Raw genomic sequence first — 19395 nt, 5'->3', positions numbered from 1 at the left:
CCGGTCTGCCAACAAGGCTTGATGTCGGGCCAGCAGGCCTCAGACAGGAGCAGGGACTAGCCGCAGCGGTTCTACAAAGAGCTGTTTATCTGGTCACTTGTTCAGTCCAGGGTTACTGTAGCTGATGCCTACATGGGATTTGAGAAGAGGTCTTGGGCCAAAATGACCACCTTGGGTGATTTTTAAATCTCATATTAAGATGTATTTTCTATTAAGCTGACTTGTCAATAGCATCATTGCAATGTAAGTCCCCTCAAAAAAACACTAACACAAATAAAATATAGTTGTGTGTCTTCAGTCTTTTATTAGAAAACAAAAAGATCCTGTACATTTGCAATGTTATAATTCCCATTCTTATATAATACTATTTAATTACACGCACATTTTAAATAATCGTTTACCTCCTAGTCAATTCAATAAATACAGATAAAATTGAGCCAAAGAGGCCCTGCCAATATTGATATTCACAGAATACAGTCTGAGAAGCTGCGTCACGGCCAATCAGGTCTGTGTGTTTCCGGTACGTGCGGGACTTGACATAGCCAGTTCAAGAAAGTAAAAAAAAGATACTTTCGACCCTTTTTAATCTAGCATTAACGTTCATTTTATTTATATCTCTCCTTCTCCTGGAGGTAGGGGCGTGCCAGGGAGACCACCCCCTCCCCCGACTACAACAAGGTTTCTCATTAACCAGTCACAGTTAAAGGTTCAGTACTTTAGTCTCAGCCGTCTTTCTGCGGACCTGTCTCTCGCGGGCGCGCGTGTGCGCTCGCCCTGCCAGAGAACTTCTCGCCTTTCTCTCTCTCTCTCTCTCTCTCTCTCTCTCTCTCTCTCTCTCTCTCTCTCTCTCTCTCTCTCTCTCTCTCTCTCGCTACGTGTGTGTGTGGCCATGGAGAAGCAAGACGGGGGCTTTTTCATTCAAAGATTTCAGACAGAGAGCTTCAATGCAAGGCAAGGTGGGCGGTTAACAGTAGCAGGCGTGCGGGCTCCGCCCTCACGCCAGCGGTATGGAGACGGCGCCGTTGGCCCGGCTGCGGCTGCGCGTGTGCACACTGGACTCTGTGAGCTCCTCGCCGTGGTCCTGGTCCGACTTCTTCTCGGCGATGTTGGCCAGGAAGCGCAGCGTGACCGAGTCCCACTCCTCGGGGAGCAGCAGCAGCAGGAAGCCCAGGCAGATGATGCAGGTGGCAGCCAGGCGCACCACGCTGAAGATCACCTCGTGCTTCAGCACGTCCACCGCTATGAGGGGTGAGGGGTGGGGGGGAGAGAGGGAGAGGGGGAAGGGTGAGGCGGGAAGGTGGAGGAGATAGAGTGAGAGAGAGAGAGAGAGGGAAGTTTGAGTTGGGGGAGAGAGATGGAGGGAGAGAGGGGGAGAAAGGGAAGGGTGAGAAAGGGAGAGAGGGAAGGGTGAGAGAGGGAGGGAGGGAGGAAGGGAAGGGTGAGGCGGGGAACGCGGGGGACAGAGAGATGAGTTGATGAGAGGTCGGGTGAGGTAAGGAGGTTTCGGTGGATCGAAAAACAAATTGAGATTAATTACTTTAGAGAGAGCTAAGAGGGCAGCGGCGGGCAGCGTGCCAATGGGGCTGGAGGTGGGTGCTTGTGGGTGTGTGGGGGTGGTGGGTGTGGTGGGGGGGGGGGGGGGGGGATGAGCGTAGCTTAGTGCGCGGGCGGGCGGCTTAACAATCAGCACAAGTAGGGCTGCTCTGTGTATGTGCGTCTCTCTCCTGGCTGTCCTCTGTCGTCGGGGGGGGGGGGGGGGACTGCTCTGAACCAGGCTTTAACCCTCTGACCTTCGTGCGCACGTATGGTCCATTATGGTTAACGAAAAGAACGATGTCTGCAAGCATTTAGCGTCGCCCCGGGCAACCCGATCCTCCCCGGGTGAGGGGATAGTTGCAGCATCTGGAGAGGCACGCCGTACTTGGGTTTCCGGGGCGGGGGAGCGAGATCCGCTGCGTCATCGCTTTGCTACGGTGGTCTGAAGTGCTGACCTCGGCGTAGGTTATCGCAGTGACATGGAGCGGGAGTTTTACTCTCACGCTCATTGTGAAATGTATCACGTTTGCGGGTTGTGTTTGTGTAATATCGGAAATCTCTTTTTTGACCCGAGCTGATGAAATGATTACTGCGATTCGTGATCTACTCGTCTGCTTTGTGTGGGAACGTGTGACCGCCTTATTGCTACGATGTGACACCAACCTGCGTTTCCTGGAACGCTGAGCAGGGTTCCAATGGAGATGAGGATGGGGTAGGTCAGGACCACACCCACATTCACCAAGATGTTGAACACTACAAGAGATATTTTGGTATTGTGATTAGGAAGGCAACTGTTTTATTAGGTGAAGACATTGTGTTGATCACACATTCACACTTTTTTTGAGTGGGTATTTGTGTTAATATATGTGTGTTAGTGTGCGTCTGTGTTCATGTATTAACTTGTGTGTGTGAGCATGCGTGTGTGTGTGTGTGTGTGTGCTATGTTTGTGTGTGTGAGTGTGTGAGCATGCATGTGTGTCTATGTATTTCAGTGTGTGTGTGTGGTGTGTGTATGTATTTCAGTGTGTGTGTGTGTGTGTGTGCATGTGTGCTTGAGTGCATGCATGCACGTGTGTGTCTGCTTTAATAAAGTGAGTGTATGTGTTTCCATGCTCTCACCTAGCCACAGCCCGGCCAGGCCACAGAGGTACCCCCAGGGCAGGGAGGAGAAGGACCCCCAGTGCTCCACCTTGGTGAAGTACAGGATGAGGGGCACGCAGGAGATGAAGATCAGGTTGAAGAAGCCCATGGTGGACAGGAAATGAGCCACCTCTCCTAGATTGGCACTGCCCAGGAACATCTTAAACAGCACCTGGGGACAGCAGGAGACAAGCTTCTGGGTAATAAGACCCAGCCGGACCAGGGGCCTCAACACTGCAGGAGATGTGTGTCGATTGGCCAGGCTGTGGAGCAGCCAGTGGTCTCCAGCTGTTGCTGCTACACCAGCAGTCCTGCTACGTTAAAGAGGAACTTGTGGGGGGAGGCAGCACAGAGCCTGGGCCAGAACCAAAAACACAAGGGGCGACCTTAATCCGAAGTCTGATTGGTTATAGTAAGCAGCTAATAAATCAACACATAACACATTTCCATTGATCATATGATGCACAGCAAAAAACTCCCTGATAGGCTAACCTTGTAGAGAGCCGACGTGGAGGCGGAGCCCACAGCCAAGGCCACTCCCACGAAGGAATCACCATGGAAACCATCGGCATAGGCCATCATGACAATGCCTGTGATGGCCATTATCGCTGCCACAATCTGCAGCACGGAAAGAGGAAGATATTACACACGGACATGAACAAGAGCTTCCCCACGGCGGCTAAATAAGCGGTCGTGGAGGACGTTTTCGGCACTGACCCGGACCCCCATGAAGCGGTCTTTGAGGACGATCCAGGACAGCAGGAAGACGAAGGCCTTGTGGCAGCAGTAGAGGGCGGAGACATCGGTGGCGGTGAGCTTCCTCAGCGCCAGCAGGTACAGGTAGTTGGTCAGGGTCCAGAGGATGGAGAAGGGCGCCGTCCTCTTCAGGAAGATCTTCAGGGTCATCCCGTCCTCTCCAAAGAGCCTGCTGCACTCCCTGCAGGGGCAGCGGCACGATGTTTAACCATCCCGCTAGAGATGTTCTGATACTGACACCAGTATCGAAAAATCCTCCGATACCGCCTAAAAGACAGTATCGGGTATCGGCTAGCAGACAAGTCAATGCGCCAATCCGATACCATCACGTGACTTTTACTACACAGGCAAAGAACATCACAAACACTATGGTGTTGTGCTGCGGTTGGAGGTGGAAAGTCGGAATGGGAAAAGCACCATCTCTTACCTACGTGCGTTCAAGCTACCAAGTCGGAAAGTCATAGATGCATAGAAGCTTAACTACAAGAATACAAATGCATTATTATATTTATAGATTGTAAATGTAAATGATCTAGTTCTGAAAAATAATATTGTTGACAGTAAGTTAACAGACTATCCATTGCTGTCATCGTAAGAGAACCCTTCAATAAGAAGAATTGCTTCGAGTAGTTACAATAATAGATGCCGTATCGGTATATACCGTACTCTGTATCGGCCGATGCTCAAGTTCAGGAATCGGAATCGGTATCGGGAAGGAAAAAGTGGTATTAGAACATCTCTACATCCCGCCAGCCTTTAATTTCAGAGCGGGCGTCGCAGTGGCCGGAGGGTTGTGGGTTCAGGGTCAGAAGCGTCTTGCTCTGCTCCACGGTACAGGCTACACTATGTGTCCACTGTGGGTTGGTAAATACAAACAACATATTCAACAGACAAACCCCTGGCGCTGCTGCTACACTCCCCCAGACCCATTTGAAGCACCACCGACTCCTAGAGACTTCATTGCAATTATCTCCATCTCCAGCTGAATACGTTCTGTCCGGAAGAGAACACTTAATAAATTGCCGGAGATAAACGGTTCTGCAGGACTGCAGATCTCTCCTGATAAGGACGCAGCCGGCAGCAAACTGGAACTCGGATTCCGCCTCGCCGATGCAGAATAAATCGTTTAATAGGCCGTTGGATGGCTACAGTAGTTATTCATACTGAACGAGCGTTATGTACAGCTCATTGCATTTCCCTCAAAGTACATGATCCTAAAGGGGTTTTCCAGGAAAATTGAATGAGCCGGATATATACAGTATTCAAACATTAGACACAATCCCAGAATACTGCCTCCACTGCATTTAAAGAGAACTCTGCACAGGAGCAAGGAACCATGCCCGTAGCCAGCTATGGGGGTTACCAAGGGAATTCTTCTAGAAAGAAAATGTTAAATTTCAAACCAAATACAACTGATGATGTTCTGTGATGATGATGATCTGCTGTTGAGAACTTCACAGAGATGAGTAAATGCCTAAATTCCTAATTTATAATCCTTAATTCAGAGGCTTGTCACTTGGTGCCGTGTGTGACAACCCCCTCCCTCCCCCTGAAAAAAAAAACGGAGCCCCTGCAACTGAAGCCGAAACCCCCCTCCCTCCCTTCCTTCCTCCCTCCCTCCCTCCCTCCCTCCCTCACTCCCTACCTCCCTCCCTCCCTCTCTCCCTCCCTCTCCTAACAAAACGGAACCCCCGCAACTGAAGCAGCACCCCCCCCCCCCCCTCCCTCCTTCCCCCTCACAAAACTGAACCCCGAAGCCGCAACCCACTTCCCCCCTTCCCTCACTAAGTTGAAGGTACCTGAACTTCTGGATGGGGCTCTGCTTCTCCCGGGTGGTCACCATGGTGGTGGAGTAGTAGATGGGGAAGAACAGGATGTTCCAGTTGCTGCTGAACCAGGAGACGAAGAAAGGGCAGGAGAAGGACTGGAAGGTGAGCTTCACCACCTGCGTGGTGCCCACCCAGGAGGAGGAGATGCACAGCACCACCAGCAGACCCCCCAGGACCTTCAGGACGGTGCTGGCACAGGTCTGGTAGGCCTTGCTCTCCACGCTGGCCTCGCTGCCCGGTGTCTCTGCGTGGGAGTCGGACCCTTCCTCTCCTGGGGGGCGAGAAGACGACGGAGGAGGGAGAGTGTCAGTTATGTATAGCGTGTATATTTTCCATGAATGGGCTTTTATACTAAAAGCCTTAAACCCTTACAGTGCTGCAGATTACTAAATTATTCAGTTTTTATGGGCAAAAGGGAGAAGACAAAAGCTTGCAATATAGAATATCACTCACTGGTGCGTTTTAACCATTGATCCATTGACCTACTGGTAATATTAATATGGAACCACTGTTTCGGCCAATGTGGCCACATTATCCCCTCTGTGAGACAGTGGGTAAGCAGATATTGATCAGCAGGGCTTAGTAAAGCTTTCCTACGCCCGTTTCTCTGTAGACAACAGGGAGCAAGGCTTTGATAGCGTTAGCGCGTCAGCTGAGAACAGATGCTAGCGCTGCTCCCCCACCGGTTCCTGATGCGCTGCGGTTCACGGGCCGCAGCGGGCCGCGACATTAGCATGTGAGCGGAAACCCGATGCTAAACAAAAGGAAAGTGTCAGCTCCCCCTTGTGACTTAGCACAGGGAAGTCATGTCAACCTCTGGCTCACACCGCAGCCAATGGGCTGACTGCATGATGAGGGGGCTTTAATGGACTTATTGGATGTATTCTTGGAACGATGCATGATTGGCTGTAACCTACCCTTAAAGGAGATATTATCTCCAAATAGATCATATATATAGGGCTGATAGATAAGTCAATAGATGCATTAGAGGTGTTTCGGCTCCAGACTGATGACGACCATTCTGTTGGCCCACCAAGAGAAAACGTAATGGAGTGGATCATTTGCAATATTGTTCATGGGAAAACTAATTTTGCTATATTAGCATAACTACACATGCCGCAGTGCCATAATAGATCATCAGACCCCAACTGTATGCGTGTGTTTGTGTGTGTGTGTGTGTGCTAGTGTTTGTGTTTGTGTGTGTGTGTGTGTGTGTGTGTGTGTGTGTGTGTGTGTGTGTGTGTGTGTGTGTGTGTGTGTGTGTGTGTTTGTGTACGTGTGTGTGTGTGTTTGTGTTCAAGTGCACCTGTGTTTTGTGCGTGTGTATGTGTGCTAGTGTGTGTGTGTTAGTGTGTGTGTGTGTGTGTGTGTGTGTGTGTGTGTGTGTGTGTGTGTGTGTGTGTGTGTGTGTGTGTGTGTGTGACGTGTGTGTGTGTGTTAGTGTGAGTGCGTGTGCATGTGCACCTGTGTTTTTTGCGTGTGTGAGTGTGATTGTGTTTCTGTGTGATTTTTTTGGGAAGTTCTCCAAGAGGGAGCATCTCAACCGGTATCGCGTGAGTAAGATCAGTTTACACCGAGGAAGGGATAAAAGATGACCTGCTAGCTGTTAGCCGCTAGTGTTGTTTTTGCAGCCTCAGCACCACTAGCATCCCCGCTAGTTCCACCACAATTGAAGATGCTAATGCTAGCCTTAAGCGCTTTCCACACAGTTCCCCAGAGTTCAGGCCAATAGGACTCTCATTACACCTTATTGCCTTCTGAGGCCCTGAGCAGCATCATCACAGAGCCATCCCCCAGGTCCTAAAACATGATGTTGAAAGTTACTATCTTCACCATTTCCTATGTTTGGTACAGACATAGGATGCATGGCAGATCCTGAGGAACATTCAAACAACAGTGTCATGTAAAGGCACTCGCACCTCAAACATGAATTAATTTGAAGAACTAGAATTGAACCTAACTTCATAACTTCATAACACCAAAGACCAATCGAATAATTCGAAGCTATCCAAAATAGAGTTATAGGTTAAGTTAAGATACCAACAGCACTGAGCCAGAAGTACTCAATGTAGTCTCTATAGTGACATAAGAAGACATTGCTCAGCCCCTTCTGTACAACTTGCAAAGCTAACTCCTCAGGACAAAATACCGATTGAGAGAATTAGTAAAAATGCCATTGTAGCCCTGAAAACTGCAAAAGTGCATCTAAAAGTGTAAAACAAGATGCTGACGCTCTCTGGTTGCCTATTGAGGTGTGGATGTAAGTTTGGGAATCCAAACCCCCTTTTGGCTGATATTGTTATCAGCATTTCAGACTCAGAGGTCAGCACATTTTCCACTATTTTATGTTCAAGGATCCTAGTTGAAATTGGATCTGCCATCGGCCCGCCAGTGACGGCTTACAGTTGCAGACTAACCAGGGCTCATCCAAAGATTTGGTCTAATCTGATTCTCGCACAGCAAGGGCTTTCAATAAGGCTAATGGCATGGTTGGCCAAAGCAAACAGTACATTTCGATTTTCCTTTCTTGCAGAATACAAACAGTATTTTTTACACCTTTCAATAACAAGCTTTTCCACTGTCTGTTATCAGAGCCAAAGAATGGATTGGACATCATCATCATGATTCATTAATATCTGCTTATCATATGTGTTTAGATTAGTATTTACTTAAGGGTCTCTTTTATGACATGCTCATTGCAGCGCTGATGTGATGAAGAAGACACTTAGAGAAATAGAGAGAGAAATAGAGAGAGAGTATACAAGTCATATTTAGTAGCACATCTTTACAAATGAGTGCTCTTGCCTTGATTTGTGTATGTTTGGGTATTAAATTGATCAGCCTTCTAAACTTAGTTTATTTTCCCTCAAAGTCAAAAACTATCCTTTTTATGTTGATATTTTCACTATTGCAGCTGACAGTTGCTTATGAAATATTTTCAGTTTCATTCCGCGATATCTGAACACAAACCAGTTAAGGGATCACTTTGCTGGGTTCCAGCTGAGTGTCTGAACGCTATCCTTACTCTGAGCATGAGTCTGTTTTAAACCTTTCCCCTGACGCGGTCAACTATATTAAGTTTATCTAACACGGATTATATCAAAAAGACCTCTGTGTATGCAATTAAAATCTCCAAAGCATTTGTGTAACTTGTAGCCTTCAGCGACCCAGTTTACAAAAACGGAGCACATGCTGGCCTTCTTACGTCCCTACTTTAGTCATTACTCCATTTCCTAAATATAGTCATATTCAATCTGAATTTAATATGATTTATTTACATAAATGCATCAGGCAAGGAGGTCAATACAGCGACTTGGAGTACTAGCAGTGTGTGCAGTGTTCCCGTCAGAGCGTGGCATGCTGCCATACACTATTGGCATTTCCATTAACCCTGCCTATTCGTTGGGATGGTGGCGCAGCCCTCAACGCTCCAGTGTTTTATCCCTGCGTGTCGGTGCTGTTGACACTGATGGATGAAACCCCCTTTGCTGAATCCACCACGAAGCCGTGGCTGACAACACAGGTCTCTTCCCCTTAAGTCTTTCCTACTGTAAGCACTCAACACAACACACACCCGTCTCAACAACCCTATTCACTCTTGTAGGACTCAGGAGGACAGATTGAGGGATGGGGGAGTGATGGAAACAGACGGGACGTATCAGGGGAAGGTTGGCGTTGACCCCAGACTGTTGGGTTTTGTTGACATCATTCGTTGACCATGGTGCAATGCTTCCTTTCAACACACCCAGCAACCTCTTCTGAAAGGAAGTAGGCACTCAAACTTTAAATTCCCCCTCTCTCTCTCTCTCTCTCTCTCTCTCTCTCTCTCTCTCTCTCTCTCTCTCTCTCTCTCTCTCTCTCTCTCTCTCTCTCTCTCTCTCCCTCTCTCTCTCTCAAAGGATGAATGTGTTTTGGCAATGTTTGGCATCCAATCTCGAGGCACCATGATGAATGAACCAATTTAAAGTAAGTTCCTTGTGACACATAAAAATCCATGTTTGCATGCATTTGAAAAGGAAAACTGTAGCTCTCAACAGACAGAACCAAATACCTCAGGACTACTCATACCAGCGACATGGCGTGACATGGCACAGCACCAATCAGCACACTCTGTTACCTCAACCACAACCCCAAAGCATTCAATGAATAAAACGCATTTTCCTCTCAATCTTTCTCTCTCTCTCTCTCCTCTATCCTCTCTTTCTGTTTCTTTTCCGCATACATAAAGACAAATATACCACCCACACCCACACACACACACACACACACACACACACACACACACACACACACACACACACACACACACACACACACACACACACACACACACATCTACAGAGAAATTCCAGAGCTGGACGAGCATGCCCCCCTCCTTGGTTTACCTTCTGAGATGGGGCACGTCAGGACCTGGGAGCTGTAGGAGCTGAGCGGAGCCACGCGGGCCGAGTGCTTCTTCATGGTCCGGCTGCAGGAGAGCGGCCCGGTGCGATGGACGTAACGCGTGTGAGATGTTTGTCTGCTGTCGGCGTGCCTTGGAAGGCTGCAAGCTCAGCACCTCCTCATGCCCGTCTGGTGCATCCTCAGAGCCTCCGGAATCCTCTCTAGCGTCACTAAGCACTCCCAAGTCAACTCTTCCTCTTCTTCTTACCAGCGCTGACACACCTCTCTGTCTACTTCTGTGCCCCGAAACTAGCTCCCTCCCAGTGGATGATGGATGATGCTCTCTCTCTCTCTCTCTCTCTCTCTCTCTCTCTCTCTCTCTCTCTCTCTCTCTCTCTCTCTCTCTCTCTCTCTCCCTCCCTCTCTCTGTCTCTGTCTCTGTCTCTCTCGCTCTGTTGCTCTTCTGGGTCTCTCTGTCTGGATGCCGGGCACAGAGAGGAGCTGGAGTGGATATGTGTGGTGGAGTGGAGACCCTGCCGTTACGCTGCTGTCATGCCCTGAACCACTGCTGCCACAGTCTCCCTGGGAGACTGAACTTCAAGTGTGCGTGGCACGGTGCAATCACTCCTCTCATCTCTCTCTCCGTTACCTCCTCCACCACCTCCCTCTCTCTCTCTCTCTCTCTCTCTCCCCCTCTCTCTCTCTCTCTCTCTCTCTCTCTCTCTCTCTCTCTCTCTCTCTCTCTCTCTCTCTCTCTCTCTCTCTTTTAGTTATCTCTACCTCTGTCACTCTCTCACTCACTCTCTTTCGAACCTCTTCCTCTCTCTCTCAATCACTCACTCTCTTTTACTCTCTCTCCCTCTCTCTCTCTCTCTCCATCCCGCCTCTGCCTCACTCTCCCTCTGTCTCTCCCCCCTCTGTCCCTCCTGTTTCTGCCCTCCTCCTTCTTTTGCTCCACAAATCAGCAGCTTTGTTTTGAAGGTAACCAAGCAGCCAGGGCTAATTATGCCATGTCGGCTCCCCTACCCCTTATTCCCCTTCTTTCTCCCCATCATCCCTCTCTTCATCTCACTCTCTCCCCATCCTCCCTCTCTTCCGCCTTCACTCTCCCCATCCTCCCTCTCTGCCTCTCTCTCTCCCCAAACTCCCTCGTCCTCTCTCTCTCTCATTCCAATCCTCCCTCTCTTCCTCTCTCTCTCTATCGCTTTTCCTCCCTTTCTTCCTCTCTGTCTCTCTTTCTCTCTCGCTCTGTGTTTCTCTCTGTGTATCTCTCTCGCACTCTTTCTCTGTCTCTCTCTCACTCTTTGTCGCATTCTCTGTCTCTCTCTAGCTTTCTTCCTCTCTCTCACTCACACACTTTCTCTTTCTTTGCTGCATATCCACTGTGTCTCAACTCCTTGAGACTTTGGTTAATTTGGAAGAGCCTCCCCCCCAACACACACACAAACACAAACACACACTCCACACACACATAAACACACACTCCCCAGACTCGCGTCTCTACCTATTGAGACCATAATGAATCGAATGGTGGAAGGACGCACTTCACACTACTCAGGATGAAGATCCCCAATCTCTGTCCGATGATGCTATTCACAAACAAACGTACGCTGTATAGCAGCACAGCCACACTCTCCTGCTGCTATACAATCATAATATCATGGATTTGCGTTTGTGCTAATAATGATGTGCACCGTGCAGTATTGAACCATAGTGCGGAGAGCAGTGTGTGCATCTGGGCCTGTACTGTGTCACACAGAAGACCGCCTTGTAATGGAGCCCACGGAATCAAAAGGTTATCTTCATGGTCTGTAACAGTGACAAGGACACCCTCCTACTCAAGGGCAGCCATTATGGATCAGACAAGGGGTTGGGGGGGCGGGATGAATCCCGGTCAAGCCATCCTACCGGTCAGAGTTTTCCATTTCAAGGAGTTCCCTGGACTATCCCATCTCTCAGTCTGTGTTTTATTGCGTTCGGTTCTAATGATGAAGGGTTTGATGCACTCTAAGATGGCTGCAGCCAGGAGGCGTGAGGGTATCGCTATCTACCGCAAGCGTCCTGACAGGGGAGTGGTTTCACCCTGTAACACAAGCAGCCCGGTGGCCCGTCTGCCCTGCACTGCCACTCACCGCTCTGGATCGATACCCAGAGGCCCCAGGGTGTGTGTGAGCCCAAAGCCTGAATGCAACACAGGAGGGGTGCGGGGGGGGGGGGGGGGGGGGGTGGAAAACACATGAATGAAGCCAGGAACGACGAGAAACGTCCCTTCTCCGATTGGTTCCCTGAAGATCACATGACGTCGGAACGTGAGGTCAGGTGGTAGACTTCAGGGGGCCGGAAGTTTCGAGTCCAGAGTCGACCGCTGTGTGGACGCTTCGTGTCACACTGAACCACTGCTCTCCCCTCGGAAGCGGATCCCAGCCTGTCTGCTGTGGGTCCCTGGGTTTTGCGTTGAGAGACAACACAGTGCACCTCGCTCTTGCACTAAGTGGCTATTAACACACAGAGCAAGAGAGAGAGAGAGAGAGAGAGAGAGAGAGAGAGAGAGAGAGAGAGAGAGAGAGAGAGAGAGAGAGAGAGAGAGAGAGAGAGAGAGAGAGAGAGAGAGAGAGAGAGAGAGAGAGAGACACACACACAGAGGGAGACTGGTGCCTCTTGTTTGATTTGAATAGTGGCCATTCATCGGTTTAAATATAGCGTCCCATAGTGGTTCTGGCATGCTGGAGGGTTGGCGAGGATTTAAAGAGAGCGGGAGCTGGGAGGACGATGCCTCCGTCCGCGTCCGGTGCCCCCCCCCCCCCCCCCCCCCCCCCTGGTTTCAGCCAAGCCCATAGCGCGGCCGGAGCGAGGGCTTGTTTCATTGTAGAGTATGTAAAGGCTTACGTTTAAGGACATCCAGAGACAAGGGGGGGGGGGAGAGATAAATATAGCCCTGATGATGGAGCCAACCGCTAGACAGGGGAGAGGGAGGGAGAGAGGGTGAGAGTGAGGGAGGGAGAGAGAGAGAGAGAGAGAGAGAGAGAGAGAGAGAGAGAGAGAGAGAGAGAGAGAGAGAGAGAGAGAGACAGAGAGAGAGAGAGAGAGAGACAGAGAGAGAGAGAGAGACAGAGAGAGAGAGAGAGAGAGCGAGAAGGTGGGAGAGAGAGAGAAGGAGAGAGAGAGGGAGAGAGCGACAGAGTTGGCGAGAAAGAGAGAGAGAGAGAGAGAGAGAGAGAGCGAGAGAGAGAGAGAGAGAGAGAGAGAGAGAGAGAGAGAGAGAGAGAGAGAGAGAGAGAGAGAGAGACAGAGAGAGAGACAGAGAGAGAGGGCTAGTCATCCGATCTGGGCCGAGAATGCTTATCGCTATCAGCTTGAGACAGGCAGGTAGCATGGGCATTATTAGGGGCCGCGGTTCAACCTGAAGCACTACATCAAAGACTGAAAGATTGCAGGAGCAGAGAGGATGAATGCAGTGACGCAGGAAAACGAGCATCCATACAAGCGGCCCTATTGAAGTACACACACACAAACTCAAATACACGCACAGACACAAACACACTTTTACAAATACACACGCAGACACACACACACACACACACACACACACAAATACACACAGACACACATGGACACAGACATTTCCCATGTTTCTAACTTATATCCCGAAATGTATATTTCAAGAAAGTGGAACAAAAATGTACTTAATATTGCCAATTGATCCGAGCTATTATCAATAGGGCTAATCCCCCTATAATAAGGCTGAGATAGACCACAGAATTTGGAGCTAGGCAGTTTGACGTTAATTTGAAGAACATTCCTTGAGGTCAGGGGGTAACCCAAACCCGGTGCCTCTACCTCCTATTGTTCTTGTTTGCTCCCAGGACAAGATGAGGACCCTTTGGTCGCTTTAGCCCCCGAAGTCTGTTCTACACATGGTGCCGGTTCGCCTCACATCTGGGGACATAATATTAAATAATGCTACCTCCACCGCCATAGCAACAGCGGATTCTCCCATCCACTCCATTACTGACGCAATAAGCCCCATTCAGGCCCTTTGTGATTCAGATCAGCCAGTATTCCTCAGCCTTTGGTATGGGCCCTTTGTCTTTATACACCTCTATGTTAATCATCGCGTTTCTCAGGGGAGACACAGCGCGGGACACAGAGAAATTGCTGATATGGATTTGGCAGTTTCTAGACGTAAAAGTGAACGTGAAAGCTGCTTCAAATGAATTGAACGACGTAAGTACAGAAAGTCAGGTGCTTCGGCCGAGGTTGTAACGTCACGTGATATAGGCCTGCTCGATTTTTTTGGACGAAATACTAAGGTGATGAGGACCCCTAGTGGTACCTCTGTATAACTGCATTATACCCACATTGATTGCTCTTTAGATTATTACTCCTGCGAGGGACTGACCCTTTAGTTCAGCAGTCGTAGCAACTCCTACAAAAGGGAATAATAAAGTCTTTGTATGAATTATGAGGCAGGCCGAATCTGTATAAGGGTTTTTAAGGTTATACCCATGCACTTAAGTGCCACACATTGATTATCTCTTGCGACACTGATTGCAAAGCATTTTTTTAAAAGAGAGCAATATTATGCTAAATCAATTTTATTACCATTTCTTTTAAAAATGCTGTTTCATTTTACGTTGGAGAAAAGGATGAGGAAAAGGTCAAAAATTATTATCTTTCAAATAAGTATTATGGACGGTTAGACCTTGGCTTGTGTGTTTGTGTGTGTGTGTGTGTGTGTGTGTGTGTGTGTGTGTGTGTGTGTGTGTGTGTGTGTGTGTGTGTGTGTGTGTGTGTGTGTGTGTGTGTGTGTGTGTGCGCGCACGTGTGTGTGCGTGTGTGTCTATGTGTGCGTGTGCGTGTGTGTGTGCGTGCGTGTGTGTGTGTGTGTGTGTCTGTGTCATTTCTCTCTCTCTCTCCCTCTCCCCCTTTTTGCAGGTTAACACAGTAGTAATTAGGCTAAGTACTCCGTTGAAAGACATCCTGTGACAGTTATAAAGGAACTCTATCATGTCACAATAGAGGACTAGATTATACACAATGTATTCACCACAGGAGGGCGCTGTTTGGTAGTGGGCAGAACAGACTCATCTGAGACGTAAAGCAATTGACATAAGATCCAACGATACACATGTGACCATGAGAAGAAGTGTATTGTTAGAGAACAATGAGGTATGCATTTATTTAATTATTTATGAAATAATAATGTATTTAAGACCGAAGACCTTTCCTGGTTTAAGCGATTGGAAGAGAGAGAGAGAGAGAGAGAGAGAGAGAGAGAGAGAGAGAGAGAGAGAGAGAGAGAGAGAGAGAGAGAGAGAGAGAGAGAGAGAGAGAGAGAGAGAGAGAGAGAGAGAGAGAGAGAGAGAGAGAGAGAGAGAGAGAGAGAGAGATTCTAACAAACCTCACCTTGTTATATGGTATGGGTCTGGTTCTTTTCGGTTGCAATGCCGCACCCATTAGTGGAGGAGTGTATTTGCATCGTGTCCCCAGAGAGCGCCGGGCTCACGGCTCGTGGGCCCGGGTTCAGGGAAAACGCTCATGTCCTATTCAAGGCTGCCGGGTTATTAATAGCAGCAAGGCAGCAGGCCTGGAAACGGACCGGGCCAGAACAAATCTGTGCACACTGAAGGGGTAAACACGGATTTAACAACATCTCGATGAAACAGGTGATGCCATCAACGCGGAAAGATACATCCAAGAAAAACTGCCGTTATTGCAGTTTTCTGCAATGTAATTTGAGCAAAACGTTGAACATCAGTGTGCCTGTATGAGTGTCTGTAGTCTCCTCTCCATCAGAGCAAGTTAACCAGCAGGGAACCGTTCCTCTTGCAATTTTTCGAAGAGAGACACAAACATGGGGGGACACAGCAGTGATACAGCGCCCGTTTCCTGGAAGATGCTGAGCAGGCACTTACTACCATTGTTGCATTGTTGCGTGGCCGGTTGTTTGCATCGAAAGGCCAAACAGTGTGTGGTTGTGTTACTGCCTCTGGACGCAAATCGCAGATTCAAAACTGGGCTCCTCACAATGCAGCAAAACACGTTGTTCATACCATTGTAGTTCTTTTTCTGAGTTGTAGTTAGATATTGAAGTGAATGACAATGTGCCGTCCTCTACGGTTGGAGTTTCCATTTACCAAACCAGACCCATATAATACGATGGCCGTCAACAAATGTATTCCACAATTGCCCTTCGAGGCGTTCTGTAATACAACACAGATGGCCATGACAATAATAGGAAATTGGCAAACAAATCTTGCTAAATATATCATTACCCCAAAAGCTTGGCACAACCTTCACTGTTCTATATACTGCGACGTGTGCATTATTCAGAAAATAGTATGCCACAGCTTCAGGCTTGACTTCTGGATCCCCGCTCATGGTGTAGAATAAGATCAACAAAAGGCAGAGGGGAATAATGCAAGGCTCCCTGTCATCTCAGGAGCAGCGTCTTCACATTCCCAGGGAGAGAGCGCCTGCAACGTTATGCAAGCATGTTTAATTGCTTTAAAACACAGATGCCGGGCAGGATGCAGCATCTGTGGGGTCTGAAGGGGCTTTGGTTGCAGCGGAGGGAGGGAGAGTGTGAATGAAGGCATGAATCCAGGCGTTGTCTCCTTTCCTTATCAGTGCGCCGAATTGGTTCGTAATATCAGAAAGGCAGCGAGGCGTGAGGCCCGTGGCTGCGTTCATGAGGCTGTTGTTCTGCCTGTTATCTTGAACACCTGCTCCTCAGACCTGCTCCTCACACCTGCTCCTCACACCTGCTCAGCTCCGTCTCCACAGAGGACAGCAGGATTCCTCCGTCCACACAACACACTGAGAGGAGCAGGGGGAGCTGGAAACACAAACACACGTGCACGCACACACAGACACACATGTACACACATACACATACACAGGCAAAAGCACAAGCACACGCCGAATACATACACACACACACACGCACATGCACACACACAAACAAACACACACATATACATACACGCACCCACACAAACACACACACGCACACACACAGACATATACATGCCTGCACACATACTGTACATAACCACACCAGTCACACATATACATACACACACAGACACACACACACACACACACACACATACACACACACATATGCACAAATATACACACAGAAACACACATAACATAAACACGAAACAACACACACACAAACGCAAAAACACACACACACACACATACACCCAAGGACACACACACAGCATAACGATTTGCATATGCTCTATGCTAATAATTACGCTTCATTAGATTACAATTTCTGGGGAGGTCATTTCGAGTTTACACTAGACCAATGATCTTAAAACAACATGGTAAGGAGGGAATGATGTTGCACTAGCACTGACAAAATAGCCCCATATGTCTCCAAACATGAAGCAGGTAGAAGGTATCAACACAGTGACTCACACTGGCCCCAGACCAGCTAGATGATATAAAGGTTAATTGCTTTGCTTACTATGACATCTTTCTCCCACATGAGTTCCTTGCCAAACATCATCCTTGAATCGTATAATTAAGTATAATCAAAATGGATTCATTGTGTAACCATCAGAATGAATGAATGTGCATTCATTCATGCATGCATTCATTCATGTATTTATCTTATCTCTTGTTTCCAGTTTTCGTTTCTGCTACAGCCCATACATGAAATTATATTTCAACCAAACACGTATCACGACCCGTCACAGAGAATCAACTTGAGCGAACGATGTTGAGTAATAGGGCTTGTTGATGGAGGCCACACTCGATTTCTTTTCCTGAACCTCAATCTAAAAATCAATTAAAGTGCTAACTGAACACAGAGGCCGGGCAGAAGCCACTGGGTCCTTAACAAGAGATCTATCTTCATTATTGCATTGTCTCTGAGTTTGGAGGGAGAAAAGTTTTCTCCTGACTTGTTTTGAATGCAGTCAGAGATGAGCTTGCTTCCCCAAATGCCAGCACATGTTTTCCTATTTCTCGCCGTCTCAGCTCATAATTGGTTTAGCTAAGGCTTTGGCGGACTGGAGACGAGGCCAATTCATTTTCGGGGGGACCACAATCACAGAAGGGCCCTCAAGGGCCCGCTGATGAATGACCAGGTCAATATTAGATCCTATTAGGAGAGTGCAATCGTTTCCAATCAATTAAAACAAAAAATGAGGAAGAATCGTACAAAAGAAAACAGAAAGCAGGCTGCAACTGCTGCCTGTTTTATTTATAATGTTATAAACATGCAGAGTAGCATCCATAGTACATGATGTAAACGTGTCTTGTCAGTAGTTGCCCATTGTTTGCGTGTTAACAGAAGAGGAAGGTGGGCTAAACGAGGACGAGCCGGAGCTAAGTGCTTGGCTAGCTCAGTCGTAACATGGATCCCATTCTCCATAATTTCCCCCTACAGTCGTTACAATCTGAACTGCTGGGCCACTCGATCAAAAGCCCTCTGACAGAGAGGTGGGATGAAGAGGTATGGATGGGTTGTCATGCAGCCATATCTTCGAGCTACCACTGACAGAGAGCTCCCATTGTGCAACTTGCATGAGAGAGAGAGAGAGAGAGAGAGAGAGAGAGAGAGAGAGAGAGAGAGAGAGAGAGAGAGAGAGAGAGAGAGAGAGAGAGAGAGAGAGAGAGAGAGAGAGAGAGAGAGAGAGAGAGAGAGAGAGAGAGAGAGAGAGAGAATTGACTGCATGATTGGACAGCCAGCCAGAGGAAATTGATTGTATTAATTCAATGCAAACATGCACAATACACAATTCAATATGAATGACACCGAGATGTAATTGGTTCTGTGTTGGTCAAAGCAGAACGCCTGTTTGATTTAGCAGTATTAGAAGGCAGTTTAAATAATTAACTCACATCCAAAGTGCCATCAAAGTCTTGGTGCTGTCAACTGGTGGTGTAATTGCATTTATGGAATGGAAGTTATACTCTATGTCTCTGTCTGGCTGCCTGTCTGTCTGACTCTCTGTCTCTCTCTCTAACATTCTCTCTCTATTTTACGTTAAGTCTAACAACAGTTTAGCAAAAAAATATTTGATCCAACGGGGTAATCCAGCACAACAGAGATTTAATACTGACTAACTAGATAGAATAATAAGAATACGCATGATTTCCAATAACTCACGACATCTCGACTATACCACAAGTCCGGTCTAATATTTCAACATTAATGAACGAAATATTAGACGACGCTGATCACCTCACCAGCAAAAAATAAAAAATAAAAAAAACTCCGACACAGATCTAATGTTCTTTGAACGTGTTACTTACTTCTATGACTAGAGTATCCTGGGTAATAGCCATAGTAACCAGTGATCCTCAGAATCCTATCTTCAATATCATGCACACCGTTAGCAGTCACTTTAGGGTTGATATCCCCGAAGAGAGAGTGGCCGCTGCCCGACGACGTTGGCTTGCCTGGTAAGTGTGTATTCTTCACGGGTTCCAGCAGACCACTGGGCTGGGGGTCTCCACCGCCCTCAGCAACACTTTCCCTGCTTATCATTGTAGGTCCAAGCGGACGGAGGATCAGGAAGGCTTTTGAAACTGCAGTACGATCACCATGCGAGGAGGACCCGTGTTAACAGTGATCGGCACGATGAGGACATTCACATTCCATCACTGATGCTATCGGACGCACTGCGAGTTTATCGAACCCGTGGAGCAGTGGTTCGGGGATTGACCGCTAGGGGGCGTTTTATTACTATCATGGAGCGCCTCTGAAGCCCCTTTTAAAATATCC

General features: G+C 48.0%; 1 protein-coding gene across 3 annotated transcripts; it reads right to left on the bottom strand.

Moving 5' to 3' along the window:
* Positions 1 to 279: 279 nt before the first annotated feature.
* On the bottom strand, positions 280 to 19317 carry slc35f4 (solute carrier family 35 member F4). 3 transcript variants are annotated; one of them, XM_030357174.1, is made up of 7 exons: positions 18924 to 19317; positions 5232 to 5532; positions 3394 to 3613; positions 3169 to 3294; positions 2656 to 2848; positions 2200 to 2289; positions 280 to 1239 (listed from the first exon to the last, which is right to left on the bottom strand). In XM_030357174.1, the coding sequence occupies exons 1-7, from the start codon at positions 19156 to 19158 to the stop codon at positions 995 to 997; spliced, it is 1410 nt and encodes a 469-aa protein (XP_030213034.1). In that variant the 5' UTR covers positions 19159 to 19317; the 3' UTR covers positions 280 to 994. The 3 variants fall into 3 exon arrangements, with proteins under 3 accessions (XP_030213034.1, XP_030213035.1, XP_030213036.1); XM_030357175.1 differs by having other exon boundaries at positions 19071 to 19316; XM_030357176.1 differs by lacking the exon at positions 18924 to 19317 and adding an exon at positions 9647 to 10032.
* Between the last annotated feature and the right edge of the window lie 78 nt (positions 19318 to 19395).

Source organism: Gadus morhua, chromosome 5, assembly GCF_902167405.1.
Source record: "Gadus morhua chromosome 5, gadMor3.0, whole genome shotgun sequence".
NCBI lineage: Eukaryota > Metazoa > Chordata > Actinopteri > Gadiformes > Gadidae > Gadus > Gadus morhua.
The sequence above is the reverse complement of the archived record's forward strand: the minus strand, read 5'-3'. Positions and strand labels throughout refer to the sequence as shown.